At 38.4% G+C, this 16,886-nt stretch overlaps 1 protein-coding gene across 3 annotated transcripts in view; it reads right to left on the bottom strand.

Moving 5' to 3' along the window:
* Positions 1-15,993, bottom strand: part of sntg2 (syntrophin, gamma 2) — a 73,735-nt gene extending 57,742 nt beyond the window's left edge. For 2 of the 3 annotated variants that reach the window (XM_044167107.1, XM_044167108.1), the window contains exon 1: positions 15,564-15,947. In XM_044167107.1, the coding sequence (XP_044023042.1) occupies positions 15,564-15,632 (69 nt within the window). In that variant the 5' untranslated portion in view covers positions 15,633-15,947. Of the gene's footprint in view, positions 1-15,563 lie in introns of all 3 variants that reach the window. The other variant, XR_006374611.1, reaches the window with a different exon arrangement.
* Positions 15,994-16,886: the final 893 nt, after the last annotated feature.

Genomic DNA, 16,886 nt, shown 5'->3' with positions numbered 1-16,886 from the left:
CCCAACCATTTGAATACCACTTGCATCATCCTCCCCTTCCAAGCGTGTAGGAGATACTCAACGATTCTTATTTTCAGGTAATTCTACACTAATTAAAGCATATTTATAAATATCATATTCCATTTCTGCCATTAGCTCCTCCTAAATGTTACTAGACCGTTAACATTAGGGCTGTCCCTTTTTATTCGAGACTGAGAGAAAAAGAAAGAGGGTGATGGAGATGAGAGAGGAAGAGCAGGTACTGACCACTGTGCCCAGGATAGGATAGGATAGGATTTTTCCTGCATAGCGGTATTTTTGCCGCCCCCAAAGAGGTTTTAGTCAGCGCCAAAGGAAAATCACCAGTGCCAAAATGATAAGAATTGAGAATAAAAATAGCAATTCAGATCCTCTCTCCATGTGTGTAATAACAATTTATCAAACAACTGTTGAACAAGCAGAACATAAACTTAAATACGACGTCTTTGACTTCCAGCAGTCACCTCCCCGCTCATCCACAGCCACTACAAGTTCATTTTAACCGCATGGACAATGGAATATCTGAATCTGTTACGGTAATGGTAAAAACATAGTAATACTATGGAAACAAACAAGGTTTCCTTTAAAGTACATTTTCAGTTTACTTACTGAGTAAATTGTCATTAACATTGCGGAATATATATGGTACAAGTTTGTGCTGACTGCATGAAAAAGGGAATAATCTATTACAAATGATATGGTAAGAGCCGGGTAATACGCCCCTGAAAAATGGGGAGAACTAATCCCGAGAGTAAGTAGTAATGTTTCTTCAGCGAGAACTTTATTCTAAATTAGCTTTTACAAAAATAAAACAATGTACAAAGTACAACAACAGCAAATGCTTCTTTTTGTAGAGTGCATACCCTTTTTCGGTTACACAGTATTTACCTGAGACATAATTCTTACCTTTTCTTTAACACAAAATAGCTTAAGCTCATTAACCTCTCAAGTCACTAAAGTGCATGAAACATTATATCAATAATATATAAATATACTATATGAGTACATGTGAATTCACAGTTGTAGTGTGAATTTCCCTTTACTTCAACACTTTCATTAAATATTGTCAACATTCATTTTCAGATGTTTTGTGATCATTTTAGCCTCTTCTGTATTTCCAGATTGTAGTGTGGATCATTCATTCTAACATTTAACCTGATTCTCATGCTACTTCCCACTGACATGGTTTTAAAGCTGTTGTTATCCAATTTTTGCTCTCCAAACGTCTTAAAATGTACATATTTAGATCTGAAAAATCAAAAACATTTTCAGAGGGGCATGCCCCCCTAGCAAGTTCAGTTTTTGGTCCTTGTGATTCTTTAACCCTGCATACGGCCATGTCGCCAGCGCTAAAGCGCATGTGTGCTTTAGAAAGCTTTAGTAAAATATACGAGCGACTGTGCACCGTCAAAAAAAATGTCCATGTCACCTCCCGGACTCCGTACATCTGAGAAGCATCGTGTGGAAGTGGGTTCTACACAGAGGGGGCATTACGCTATATGGGTTGCGTTCAAATGAATTCAAATTAATTACGTATTGGGTCGAATTTTTTCGAACTTGACTTTTTGAAAAAAGTGACTAATCAACATTCAAAGGCTATACAGTATGATATGCTCCAGTTAGTAGCGCAACAGAAGTTGACAGAGCTTCTCCTAGCAAATCCAGCTCTCAGGTGTTAGTCACCGCTGCCATGGAAAACGCCCACCCACGGGCTTGAAACCTAGACACCGTTTAATTCAATAATGGTGTGATTTATGACATTTGAAGGAAAACATTGTTTGGCTTCATAAATGAGACCCGACTGGATTGACAGGAAGCACTTTGATGACATTTTTTGTTTGATTTTAATGTAGTATAAGGTGTTGTGGATTCCTATGGTGATCATGGAATAGTTACATATTTTCAAGTATTTAGTGATGGGGCCCTCAAGTAAGAAATCCAGTGTGGGAAAATGCGTGGGAAGTGGGAACTGATGTCCCCAAATAAAGTACCAGCTCTTGGGTTTATCATTTATCAGTCCTGTGCTTCTGCCAGCTTGTTCATGTGTGACTGTGTGAAGGCACGTGGGACCATAAAGCATATTCTAGTAACTATGGTGCTGTCTTGCAACCTCATCTCATTTGTGTAGATTCAAAACAATAGAGGGGATAAAAGCTACACCTGCACATAAAACAATCACACGCTGGTTGCATATTCTCCTTAGGCAGTCTGTCAGAAATTCTTTAATCCAACAGAAAGAAAAAAAAACATATTCAACATTCAAATCAAACTGCCACTGCAGAAGCACATGTATTTGCTATATATTCAAAGCTGAATTGAGTTAAAACTTTGTGACAGCATATCATATTCATCATGCTGACTGTGGTCAAACTGTGTCCTCTTTTCCATTAAAACCCTACAGCCAAACTGTGAGGGTGAAACCGACAACCTAATTCAATCCAGTATAACAGCTCTACAATATATCCTGTATTTGTGCATCTTAAAATGTCCAGTTTTTGTTGTTTTAGTGACACGGTCAGGGAGGCTTTGATTCAAGTCATGGTCATGTTTGAGGCTGCAGTTGTTTGTAATCTGTGGATGAATCATATCTTCTAAAATTAGATCTGTTTTTGAAAGAAAAAAAAAAGTAAGATCAGAGTGGACGCATTTTCAGCTGAAACGCCTCTTGTGCAGACACGCTGTAACAGTTGGTATATTTAATTTACAGAAATAATAAATGCCTTTTCAAAATTGTATTTATAACTTTAAAAAAAGCAAAAATGATGAGTTGTGTCTTGGTGTATTATTCCTGGGACTTGGGTTGGGGTTTGATATCATTTTATCAAATATGAATCTAGTTTTGAATCTCTTATTGAATCCATTTGGCTTTAGCACAGAACATTTGTAACAAAAGTTTAAAATAAAACTAAAATAAAAGTGAGATCTGCACTTTTTGTTGGCTGAGAAGGCAGAAGCACTTCAGTTTTGAGTGGCAGTGTAATTTTTGATCACAATATCTCATAAAACCTGAAAATGAGATGAGCAGAGAAGACATGAAATCCTTATTAATTATAAACCTGAAATAACAGCTGTAGCCTTCTGACCTAACAGCCAGAGAGGACGAGACGTTTCCCTGAGCCAGCACAGCAGCTCCAAACAGCGATACTCACAACTCTCCTGCTACTATAGCTGACATCACAACAACAGCATACCTTGGCAAACTGGAAAGTAAGCTGAATGTCCATGGGCAAGTCATTTAACGTAACCTGACACACAAATCATGGCTGGAATGGCTGGAATAGTGTTGTGTGGCCCGGTCCGAGCCACGTTGTTCGAATCCCATTTACAGAGCCAGAGCTGAGTGCAAACACTGGATTCTTTTTCGGCGCACACAATGAACGGACAGCACGCGGATCGTGAGGAGATTTTCGCTGAATTTGACAAAAAGACGTGTATTAGAATAGCATACCCCACCTTTACTAGAGGTCCTAATTCACATTAAGTTGATCAACTTAAAATATTGATATGATATGAATGAAATTTCAACTGGGAGATTCTAGCAGTTGAAAGTCGCATGAAGCAGCTATATTTTTTCACTGGATAAGAATTGCCACTCACTGGCCTCGTTGAAATGCAAAAACATACCTACCAGTGGAGTAGAGTGATGCTTCTTTTACCTCATAAATGATCTGTGGCTGAGTACATACACCGTCTTGCAGAAATCACATTAACCAGACAACAGCCAAAAGTTTCATTCATCCTTTTGGCAGGTAACTTATTCCATTAACATTAGCAATTAGCGACAACTGATGTAATCTGTTGTCGAGAAGTTTGTCATTTAAACAGGAGAAAGGGTCCAGAGAAAGACAACTTAAGCTCTTCACCACATTCATTCCAACCAGACACCAAAAGCTGGAAATTTATGTCTGTCCAATGCACATTTCATAACTTTTGGCTAATGAAATCCTTTCAAGTTTTCTAAAGTTCACAACAGCTATCCAAATTAAATCAACCAAATCAATTTAAGGCAAGGTGTTAAGGAAAAAATTTAAAAATCTGCCAAGTTGCCTCTATTAACAGATTTACAGAAGTTTGTGACACTGTAAGGTTACCAAATCCCAGTAGCGCAGAAGAAAATCTATGTACAATATTGAAGGAAAAATCAGAGCTACACTTATATAGAGTTGTCTTTATACATTATAGATAGTGAAAGTACCAATTGTGCCCGAGGGTGAACATGTATAGTTAATTAGTTTAGTTGGGGGGGGTATCTTCACACGCAGTAGGTGAGCGAACTCAAACAGAGATCACAACATCAGTCAGGCGCATTGCATAAGGTCTCACTTGATATGAGCAATTCATTCCAAGACAGGGATATCAATTATGAACAACCGCAAGCACAAAAGATTTTCAAAGAACATCCCAACTTTTATTATTAAAATCCTGTAACTATTAAACTATAGTTAACTATCTAAACTAAACTATCAACTATTAAATGTAAAAATGCAATTAACAATCCTGATGTCCGCATGGCCAATTCAGGGACATTCACCTAATAAAACTATTTAAAAAGGTTTTGTTTGTGGTTCAGCATGGGTTGCTGAATGAGTTAAGGAACAGACAGAACTCACGGCACACTCGCTGTGGAGATTTCTGCACTCACAAAGACAGGAGAAGGTTGTGGCTGAGGTTTTTGTTGATGTTTGAAAGTTCTCCTAAATATAACTTGGTTCAGACTCTCAGTCCTCCGTGAATTGGAGTGCAGTTTGACCTGGCAGTTGGGAGAGTTGAGGAGAGGCTATTTTATTTGCATTACCAACTGATAGAGACCAGGCAGATTGCATGAACAGTGAAGAAGATGGATGAAATAAGATATTAAGCTTGACATCTTAAGCCTGGTCTCTTTATTATACACTTAAAAAGGTCCTAAAAATGTCCCTAATGTGCAATAACCAAAACTGTCCCAAATTTACCAGAAAATAGCGTTCATCGACCCCATCACGCAGAGCAAAAAGCTGATGGGGTTTTTTTAAAGAAAAAGCTCCAATAAAACCCAATCATTTTAACTCCCACCAATATCCATCAACAATCAAGCAACATACCACACCCTGTTGCTGTTTCTCAATTAAAGGTTTCTGTCAGCCAATCACTGTAAAGGTGTGTTTAGATAGAAAGTGAAGGAAATTTTCGCCGATTCTCAATGTCCCTAAGTTAGCTAGGTTTTGTTCAAGATATTCACCACAGAAAATAAAATGCTGTGGTCAGTTTGTGAAAGCCTGAGCTTCATTCATAGTCGCAGTTCCTGTCCACTCGTTTTTGTCTCCTACAAATGCCACGAAGAAGACAGTAAAGGCTTACGTTATGCCTGAGCTGTGGTTAGGTTGAAACTTGTAGTTCTGAAACTTAAGTATATACACCTTTTTTAAAGCAAAAGGTGGTTTTGCATTTCAGAAATGTTTTTCTTTAAAACCCAGCATGTAATACGGCACTTAAATGTACTAAATGGGTTTAGTTTTGACAGATATTATTGTATGCAACTTAAGCAATAAAAATGTAGATTTTTCTAAAAAGGAAACCAATTAGTTGTTAATTTTAAGAGACCTGTCTAATTATCTCTTTTGCATATTTACTATTGCTCTTTAATAAAGCTAAAGTATTTCTTATGCGATTACTCAATTAGTGGATGGAATAATAGTCACTGATGTTAGCAACTGTGCATACCACGGCAGCGTATTGTTGCCACCATGACAAAAAGATATTTGCTCAATTATAACAAGAGATCTTGTTTTTACATTGCAAGATGTTTTTAATTTTATTATGACATATTTACTTCATACCAAATTATTCAGTTTTTGCAAGAAACTTTTATTGTTAGTTATAATAACTTTACCTTGTTCACAAACCTTTCTCGTTATTTCACAAAACCAACGCATCTCGTTAAGAACAAACTTTTCTCGTTATAAACACGATAAGTAGATATGTTGTTATAACAAGAAACTTCCATTTGGTGTTAATCCTGTGCAGGCTGAAGCCTGTCCCAGGGGGACATGAGTGGGGACAACCCTGGACAGGTCACCAGCCTATCACAGTGCTAACACAGACAGACAGACAGGAAAGTTTGTTTTAATGAGATATGTTGATTTTGTGAAATAACGAGGAAGTTTTATGATATAACAAGAAAGAGTTGTTATTACAAGAAAAGTTTCTTAAAAAAACAAAATCATTTTGTACATAGTAATGGTAAAACAAGAAATAGCCACAGTGAGCTGATGAAGAGGTGCACACAACAGGCACTTACTGCAGTTTGAGCAAATATAAAAACTCCAACTCGAGCCAATAAACACCACAGGACACCTTTTACTTTTACCACTCGCACCGTGCTATCGTCATAGGCTCTGATCACTGCTGCTTGCGGTCAGCAAAGGCTCAGCTATTTCAACCAAGTAGAGCAATTCAGAGGTGAAACCTAACAAGTGCATTCTGGACTTTCTCACTCAGTTTCAACATTTTAACTTTTAATGAAAACCAACAACAGAAGAGAAAAGGGCATGTAGAGAAATGAAGAGTTCGTGAGTTTGCTGGGACCATGGTTGATTACGACTTCTCAGACTGGTAGCCCTGACTATAACAATCACCTCCGCACTGTAATTTACGTTGTGTGCGGCTCACCAGATGTGATGGGATTACTATAGTGTATCTGCTTTAAGCAGAAAAGAGAGAGAGGACTACTTTTCTGCCAGAGCAAAGAGCACAAGCACCAACAGTCTTTTTATAACAAGAAGCAACAAACAAGGTTCAAGAGAAGTGCCATGATTTTTAGAAACACTAGCACCTCTAAATTGTGTGACACAGCAGCTGCAAACTGTCTCAACCATCATCTCAGCTGTTTCTAGTGTTTGTACCAAGGTATCACAGTTGTGGCTCCAATGGGAGGGGGTAAAGTACACTTTTCAGAGTTGAAAGAAGTGAATCAGAGTGAGATCTTACTTGGCTTGGCACAATTGAAGTGGAAGAAATCATTGTATAAGCTCAGTGGACCATGAGTAGCAGGATGCATTTTTACTGTGTTTTGTTAAGAGCCATTCTCATCGACTAGTTCAGTTAGTTTCACATTCCAGGTTCACTGGAAATGAAGCACTACTGTCAGCACTGCAGCATTACGCATGACAATACGTTTTCCCATTAGAGCTAAAACATTTCCACAGCCAGAACAAACACACTTTCACCAGGTCCTGCATCATTTCCTAATTTAGATCTGTAATCAGCTTTTGTTAAATGAGAAGGCAGAAACAGTTTCCAGCCTAATTAATGTTCACGACCTGTAGCTATGATCTGTAAATGAGCAGCACAGTGTATGTAATGTTGATTAAATGTGTCCGACACATTCAAATAACAGGTGTAGCCTTATTATCACAAAGTATTTTTTCCCAATATTGGAGATTTCTATGGATAACTATTGAGTTTAACTTTGAGATTCTCCTGCATCTGTTTTTCCCTTGCCTCTGTATGAAATGTAAATAGTGTCCTGTAAGCACATGTGGGTTGGGCACCTTTGAGTGTATGACACTTGAATATAAACTCTTTATTCATTCATTAATTTACCACCACTGTGTTGGTGTTGTTGCACTACAAAACTGTGACCATTTGCGGTCATCAACTGATGTTAAACAGTGTTTCTTGTCACTCACAAATGATGTGTCAAAAGCCAAACGTTTCATTTTAGTCGTAGTTCAAGTTAATGAGCTGCAGCTGATATAATCTACCAGCGTTTGCCATTTTAACCGGCTAAGTGACGTCAGCGAAGGCCAAAAGTGTGAAGTCTTCTAGGGCTGTTCCTGAAGCAGGATTTTCCAAGTAGACTCTGAGTTGCCAGTTGTTTTTTTATTAGTCATTTACGTGCGGTTCCTGCTGTTTCTTATCCATGTATTTTTTGTGACTGTCAGCTCCGGCTAAAAACGCAAAGCCTACTAATCTTACCTGAATGTTTTCTAAATAGGGTGAGGAGTGATACAGGATTTGTTTGTGTCGGAACTTGAACATGGCCGCGAACCGCATCCAAAATGGAACCGCCTATCGGCTAACTCCTGTTTGTGCTTACTTGAAGGTGACAGAATACATACACAGTGCTCAAAGAGACCGTGGTGGTGGTACAGGGTGTCACCGGGGCCCCCAAGTGCGTTTATCTGGCCATGTGTCTAACCAGTCAAAGTCAAGGGTAACTGTTTTTGTCACACAAATATTTTCACTTATGCAAGAGCTTTTGAGTGTTATTCCTAACGGTTGTGGCATTTTACTATATATATTGAATTTAATATGATGATTAGGATGATGGTTGATTTCCCTCTGCTACACACCAATCTGGTTGTATGAATTGTAGAATAGTGTACTGTACACTATAAAAAGCTTATACTGTAGGCCTACATTAGTCATTTATTTATTGGACTTCATAGTCTGTATATGGTTGTATACATTTATGCAAAACTAATAATATACAGTGGTTTTATAAACTATGGGGTTTTCCTGCATATCTTAAGAACCCAGACATTTCTGCCTCCCTGATCTCTCCTTCCTGATGTGAAGATAGTTGACATTTGAGTTTGTGTGGAAGAAAACTTTCCAGACACTGATAACCTTGAAAAGCACCACAACTGTCAAGTGACACACACACACACACACTCACTCACTCAGGCACAGTACTGATACACAAACATAGCCAGCAGCCAGAGCTCACTTACACACACACTATCCAGACGGACACCCTTTTTTGTCCAGATCAAATCACATAACGTCTCATCAAACCTGTACATACTGTAACAGTATAAGAAGTGGAATGCAGCTTTAATCCACTTACAGCCCTCTCTAGAGAATCACACTTTAGTTCCATCAGTTCAGTTTAACATTGACAAACCCCTCATCATTGATTTCATACGGTTTCAGCCATGATTCATAAGTTTTGAATGGTAGAACTGTCTCTGGGCCATAGGCAGACATCACTACCAGTTTTCTCTCTCTGGCTACAAGAAAACCACATTCATTTGAACCTAGAGGGTGTTAATGAGTACGAAATATTGACTGGACTGAAAAATAAACTACTAACTAACGGCCACTTCATGCATAAAGACTCCAAAAACACCCTAACCAGTCTAAATCAGTCAGGTATATACACTGACACAAGTGTGCAAATTAATAACTCATAGTTTTAGATATTGATGGTCTCATTGTGGTCAACTAATAAGCTTAAAGGCAGACATCTAGATACATACAGCCCCCAGCAGCAGCACAACATGTTTTGTTTTTTTAGCTATGAAATGGGCGAGCTGTATGACAAGTACTGGATGATGTTGGCAGGTGTCCCAATTACTACTTTTGTCAAGCTGAGCACTTTCATCTGGATCCTTTAAAGATCTTCTTATTTAAAATCAGACTGAGATTTAGAACAGAGGATGAAAAGCAAAACCCAGCACTGTATCCAGCTTGTCCTCTTTTTTTTTAGGTCAATTAAAACTACCCCGAGGTTGTGTCAGCAGTGAAATAGCTATGAATGCACACAGGATGTCGATTTATCATCTAAATTTGCCTGGGATTTCTTTTAGAAAAGTTTAGGTTTTCTTTTTATTATCAATCATATTAATCCAAGCAGAGAGATACAACGTGGAGCAAAAAGTTACAGTAGTATTAGCAGTATAGAAGTATTTGCTGTATTTATAACAACCATCAGAAATAGATGGATAAGGGGTATATTCTCATTTATTTGCAATAGTTAATATGCAGACAAGTCTGGCATCCACAGCAAAAAAGCAAGCACATATTTTGCAAACAGAGAGCTTGCATTTTTGCCAACTTGCACATTTCATAAATTGCAAACAGGCACGTTTTCGAAATCGTGCCAAACTGTAGCAAGGTTACCTCTTGTTTGCAAAGACCAACACGGTAAGTTGCCTGGCAGCGTTAAATTAAAAAAAGGTTAAAAATATTAATGGATTTTCCAAAAATCCATTAAAACAGCCCAGAGATACAGCCGCACTGATGAACATAATCCATCATTTTAAAATGAGACAACTTTGGTAATTTCACCAAACATGGCTTTACCACGCTGCTAATTACCACATTCAGTGGAGCTATTTTCACTTCTTTCCATCAGGACACACTCTTACATAAGAGTGGTAGCAGCAAAGAGGCAAAACTAAATCTGAAAAACTATCTGTCTTCACATGAAGTTACTGCAGGACAGACGTACTTTAAATACCACTGCAATGATTATTATAAAGTTGTTTTCTTATAAATGTGTAAAAAGGAAAAGTCTTCAGTCATCTAATTTACAGTGATGGATTATATTCATCAATGCAGCAGCATGTCTCCACAAGCTGTTTTTAATGTATTTTTGAAAACAGCAGGAGCTTATGACTCAGACATGCTGGGCAAACCTGCAGCAGCTTCTGACTGTGGTACAGTAAATACTCAGTGCGTGACTCTTCACAAACTTGCACTGGTTACACTGGAGTTACAAAGCATTTCACAAGAAAATTCCTCTGTTGCATATATTGTGAAAATATTGCTCAACATTAGGATGTTTTTAATGTTCTTATGGATCAAATTGTCACTTTATATTATATTGTTCTTTATCATGTACCATTAACTTTCTATTGATGTAACGTGCAGTCTGTCCACAGAGATCATTCGCGTGTGTTCTTAAATCTTTCGTCTTTTACGTTTAACTCAAAGTAGGATACTATTCAAAAACAGTGTTGGTGCTTAAAGGAACAGCTCGACATTCACTTTGATTAATAGGTTACCACTCTAATGTCTGCATGCTAAATACTGCATGAGGCTACAGCCAGCAGCCGGTTAGCTTAGCTTTCCCCCTGGAAACAGGGGAACACAGCTAGACTAGCTCTGTTCACTAATAAAATTTGCCTTCCAGCACATCAAAGCTCACTAATAAACATGTTTTTAATTGTTTGCTTAATTTGTACCAAAACCAAAGTGTAAAAACAACATGTTGTGGTTTTATGGAGGTGCTATGCTATTTATGTGCTAGCTAGACTGTTTCTTGGCCTGGCGCAATGAATCTCCATAAAGTCACAAATTGTTGTTTTTACACATCAGTTTTTGTACGGATTAAACAAAACGATAATAAGTCTTTTTTATGTATTTGCAGGTGCTGGGAGGCATGTTTTGTTACCTTCGGAGAGGGCCATGCTAGCTGCTTCCCCCTGTTTCCAGTCTTTTTGCTAAGCTAAGCTAACTCGCTACTAACTTCATATTTAGCGACAGACATGAGAGTGGTATCGATCTTTTTATCTAACTCTTGGCAAGAGATTGAATTAGTGTATTTCAAATTTCAAAATGCTAATGAATATATTCCATGAGTTTCTCATGGAAAAATGCAGCTGCTAAGAATTTGAAAATGCTATTTTATATGTTCACCAACAATTGAGCAATACATATTTGTCTATGTAGATAAACTGCATTATATGCATTAGCAGATACATTCCCTATGCATCAGTAAATCCACTGTAGGCCTATACAGTAGCAGGCTACATGTCAATATCCTGGAAGGTCAATAAAATATAGCAACGGACTGAGCCATCCTGACATGCACAGAACTCACAGAAATGTGTATTATATCTTCCGCAATCATCCTTGTTCAATCTTCCACTCGGAGTGGCTCCGTGGGGAATCAAATCCACTTGATGTATTTCCTCTCTATTGTATATTCAGTGTTTGAATAGGCTTGTCTCGCAGAGCTTTACTGCTCAAATAACAGCACGGCCCACAGTGTGATAGCCGCAGTTTCCCCAAATCCATCCAGCATGTGTGAGATTATTGCACGCGGTTTTGTAAGCATGAGAGATGAACAACTAGATGAAGGAAATTAGTCCAACTAGTCTGGTCTATACATTTTCTAAAAACTACCATCGCTTTTTTGATATTAGAGTATAATGCATATGTTGCTCTCTCTCTCACACACTCATACAATACAGACAAACACTATCAAACTAATGAATTTTGAACAATGCAGTAAAGGTTAGGAGTTGGGTATGAGTGGAGATTGGGTGCTCTTATGTTGGCACTATGGGAGAAGTAATTTGGGGGGGAATGTAGGTTTTGTTGAACTAATCTGGGACTGTTAATATTTCCGAAAGACTTTTATTCCCATTTCAAGGACAAATCTCAGACAACTATTGCTTTTAGTGCATTTTTTAAGTGCAGTTGTCTGAAGTGCCAAGAAAGGTGTCCACAACAATCCACTATCAGCTGGTAAAGGGACAAGGTAGATTTCTTTATATCTCACTTGGAAATGAATGGGGACATTAAAATGCATAAGTTTCCTGCCTGGAATCTAAATAAAAATGCTAATGAAACGCTGTGGGTATTAATAATGCAGAGGACGAGTTTCTTTTATTTGCTAAGGAAACATTTCAAGAAAAGGTTCTAAACTGACAGCACAGCTTGTTTTGATGTATCAGGATTTATGACACTACATATTCTCTTGACATTTTAAAAATGAAAACACCATCTAATTAAGACTTTAATTACTGTCTGGTTTTGTAGTTAGTTGAATAATGGAATATGACTGTGCATAATACAGTATTATATATATGTATCTTTGTACTTCCTACAGGGACTAATTATAAGCTTTAAAAAAGACTCATTTATGATATAACACTGGAGTCTGCCCTTTGGCCCATTTCACAACTCTCAAGGGTTCTTCGAGTTCCTGCCATTAGTTCATACGCCATAAGGAGAAAAACTGTGGAGCCATCTGACAGGAAATGAGATATATAAAATGATTTGTCATTATTACTAAACATTTAATACAACATGAAGAGGAAATGCTTGGAGGAGTCAAACAACATGTGCCACATGTATGCATTCTTACTCTAGTGTCATTAAATTACACCATTCATTTTGAAGAGCCTGACTCCAGCGATAGCAGGAACATTGAATATTGTTCAGGCAATGAAATAGACTAAATATAACTCATTTAAAGAAACTGAATTTCAGTTTTAGAATAGAAAAGGTCTGATTGTTTTGTGTCCTTTCCAATTACCTGAGTAGCTCTGGGAAAATGGAAAGTTAAAGAGAATACATGTTCATGCTCCAACAGGAATGATTTGGTTAAAATATGATTGACTTCCTGAATACAAAAGCATCGACTTTCACACTCCACTGGGGTATAATTATGCCTCTGCAGCTCCTGCCAAGAGAAACCCTCAGGCATGTGACCACAGGGGGCTGGAAATTTTACATGACATGCATGTCACTTATTTTTTTATGCCTTTAGAAAGGGGCATGCCAGGGTCTGATTGCCTGATAACCATATTGCATCACCCTCTATTTAATCCCATTTGTAGTGATCTGAGTTTTGGGTTGTCCTTGCTGCTTGTTCCCTCTGTAAAAGGTTATATTGACCATCAAGTCAATATCACCAACAATCAGTGCAATCCTGTAAGGCTGTGAGTGAATAATTATTCTATCATTGTAAATATTTTAGTGTCAGTATTGTTTAGCATCTTTGCTCACATTGCGTTGACAGAGAATTGCCAATTACTGAACTAGTCTCAGTGTACCTGCATGTTTCAAAAAGCCAAATTTAAGATTTTGAAAGTTTTACATTTACTGACTTTGACTGAAACTTGTCCGTAAGCCTGTGTACATGAGGCCTGCTATATTTGTCTAAGCACTTTGGATACACTTGTTACAAAACCTGGGTCTGGAATATTCCAAGGGCAGGTATGCAGTGCAAAGTTGTCAACTATTAAATTAAATCGCCAGCTATTGTGATAATCGATTAATCCTTTTGAGTCATTTTTTAAGAAAAAAAAAAGTCCAAATTCTCTGATTTCAGCTTTTCAAATATATGAATATTTTCTGGTTTCTTTAGTCCTCTATGACAGCAACCTGAATATCTTTGGGTTGTGGACAAAACAAGACATTTGGGGGACATCCCCTTGGGCTTGGGGAAACAGTGGTCAACATTTTTCACCATTTTCTGACATTTTATGGACCAAACAACTGATCGATTAATCGAGAAAATGATCGCCAGATTAAATCGATAATGAAAATAATCGTTAGTAGCAGCCCTAGTGCAAAGACAATATATGTCACTATATTTAAAAAAAAAAGCATCTATATTTTACACGTTTTAACATTAATTCAACCCTAAAACTTAAATAATCAAAGCCTGCCTGTTTACAATGACCTGCAAAATCTTGAGTTTAATTACTGTGGAAGCACAATCAGGTCTGTGCTTAACACCCTGAAACTGCACACCAGGTGATCACAAATATGCTGTTCGTGGGAGAGCGTATTGCAACAGGAAAACTCTGCTTACTGTATAATTTTAGCCATCAGTCAGTGGTAAATGTAGAGTGGGATATGTGAACTGATGATATGAACTGAACACAACACTGTCTACGCTGATTTAAGCTGCAGACTTGTGTCCCTTGAGTCTCAGATATCCAGTTTTAAAAGCAAAGTGCCAGCAAAGCAGGACTCCGGGGACTGATGAAATCAAAAAAAGGTGCTATGTGTCCATGCAGGCAAATAACAGGCCAGCTCAATGCCATGCTGCAAATGATGGGTCATATTTAGCCAAAGAGAATATACATGTTTCAACAGAAGCAAGTATTCAAAATTTCACATAAAAACATAAGACTGACAGATATAGGAAACCAATGCAGGGTGTCCATGGAAAGACGGACAGAAAAGACAAATCATCAAGTGTAATCTATGTAACCTGAAATATGTCATTTTCCCCCTTTCTGGGTAGATTGTGCTTGGCTACATTTTAGGCTCAGCTCAGTATACAAATGTCTGTGTCTGACAAAAGCAAATAATGGTAATAATAATAATAATAATAGTCATAACATAATTGATGCAGCAGCACTCTGAACTGGAATATATATTGATCACAGACATACAGAGAAATATGCTACTGGTAATCAAGAATATCTTAGGAAATATTGTAGACAATACTAACCAAAATTGACGCCAAAATGTAAAGTTATAAGAGACCCAGCCTGCAGCCACATATCACTACATGTCTCGTACAGCACAAAAGGGCGTTGAGAAATGAACATGCTCTTCTGGTGGATTCGGCATATACAGAGTGATAAATGATAAACAAGCGCTGCCGTATTCCAACGCCATTTGTTCTAAACTTGTAGCCACTCTCACATTAGTCGCTCACGTTACAGCCTGCGCATCGAGGAGGACTGCGAATGATGGACGAAGCGTGATTTATAAAAGTTCTAAGTTTGTTCAGGTACGAGCACCATAGTTCGCTAAATGTATGCCGAAATGCGCAGACACTGCTACTTATTTGGAAAAGAGTTTTACCTCAAAGCTTGCTAAATATTCACGAGTATTTAGAAGCAAGGAAACGCTAAACAGTCGGTTTTTTAAAAGGTAGTCTGGAGTTCCCTCTACATCAAAGAATAAAACGGCATGTATGCTCTTTTTACCCCCCCCCATGCACATAGCACAATTCACGGGAGTGGGGCAAACTGATGTGTTATTTAGGTTCATTCAAATAAATCTAAATGAACAGGTTTACTTGCCGAAGTTGGAACCAAAAGGCTGGCGGGTCGCTCGATCAGCTCAGGTTGCTGTTTCCCGGTCACATTCATTTCCCATAAAACCGCTTTCTCTGTCCGCTGACTTCGACGAGAGTTTCTCAAGTCATTTACGCAGCAATTGCAGCCTGCAAGTGTTATTCACCGGCGTCCCGTTCAGCGGCAGAGGCAGACGGAGAAACCATGCCTTTAAAAAGCTGCCTGTGTCCCTGCAATTAGAACAGCGCTGGGTGCTGCAGGGGCAAATTAGTAACAGCAGTCGTTGCTTATTTCTCCTCGGCTCAGCCCGAACTGTCAGTGGCTCCTCTGCTGCTGCTCATCGGTCTGCAAGTCCCTCCACCTGCTGCCTGTCCCACTATTAACCATTCCTGCGTCAAACCACAGGACATTAACCCATTCTCTGGCAGTTCAACCCTGAAAACCATAATGGCAGCGTAAATCATGGATATCTTTATAATTGGTGTATTTGTTTCATTAGGAGTGGTGGCAGTGGCACTGTAGTGGTGGGCTGTATTATAATCAGTAAAAAAAAAAAAAAAAAAATTAGTGTTGGATTCAGCGCTGCCTCTGGCGAGAAACATCACCAAGATCCAAAACAACAACATGAAAATCAATACAAAGCCAAACTAGAAGTCAGTCCTTCAACTCTGTGCTCAGCTGTGAAGCTGGCCAGCTTCCCCGAGCATGTTAAATCTTCACAGATAGCATCTGGCACAAATGACTTTCTCTGGACATTGCTCGTTTTCCCAGAGATGAGGAGATGGGTCAAAGATGATTTTGTGAGCCAGTCTTAGTACTGACTCCTCAGAGCTGGCCTGAGGGAGCTGGTGCTATCTGACTCCTGCAACCCTCAGACTCAGAACCGGAGCTGCGTTGGATTTTCGTGCTATAGACAGGTTTATACACAAAATAGCCCATGCTCCAATAACCATCACTCATCAGGAGTAGTAGAGGTTATAAATAGAGACTCTCAAACACCCAAGTGCACACAGTACCTGAGAGATGGTTTTACTTTGTGTGGTAACAGGCCTATAATTATTCACATACTTTTGTTCAGTATTTTTTTATATTCAGGATTAGAGCTTTATGTGCATCGGAGAGGGTAACAATGATGGATTGCTACTACATTACAGCATAGCACTATCATCAGAGTATGACAGGGCATCATCAGAGGATTGGAAAAGGCGTGATCGTTAGGAAAGCTTCTTTAGCTTCACATTTCAATGACAGCCATCCACTCAATATTTTTTGTGCTGATGTTCATCTTATTGTTGGCTATTGCAAATGTAGCTGGCCTTGTGGAATTCA

This window comes from Siniperca chuatsi, linkage group LG15, assembly GCF_020085105.1.
Source record: "Siniperca chuatsi isolate FFG_IHB_CAS linkage group LG15, ASM2008510v1, whole genome shotgun sequence".
In the NCBI taxonomy this organism is placed as follows: domain Eukaryota; kingdom Metazoa; phylum Chordata; class Actinopteri; order Centrarchiformes; family Sinipercidae; genus Siniperca; species Siniperca chuatsi.
This window is presented reverse-complemented; position numbering and strand designations above follow the sequence as displayed.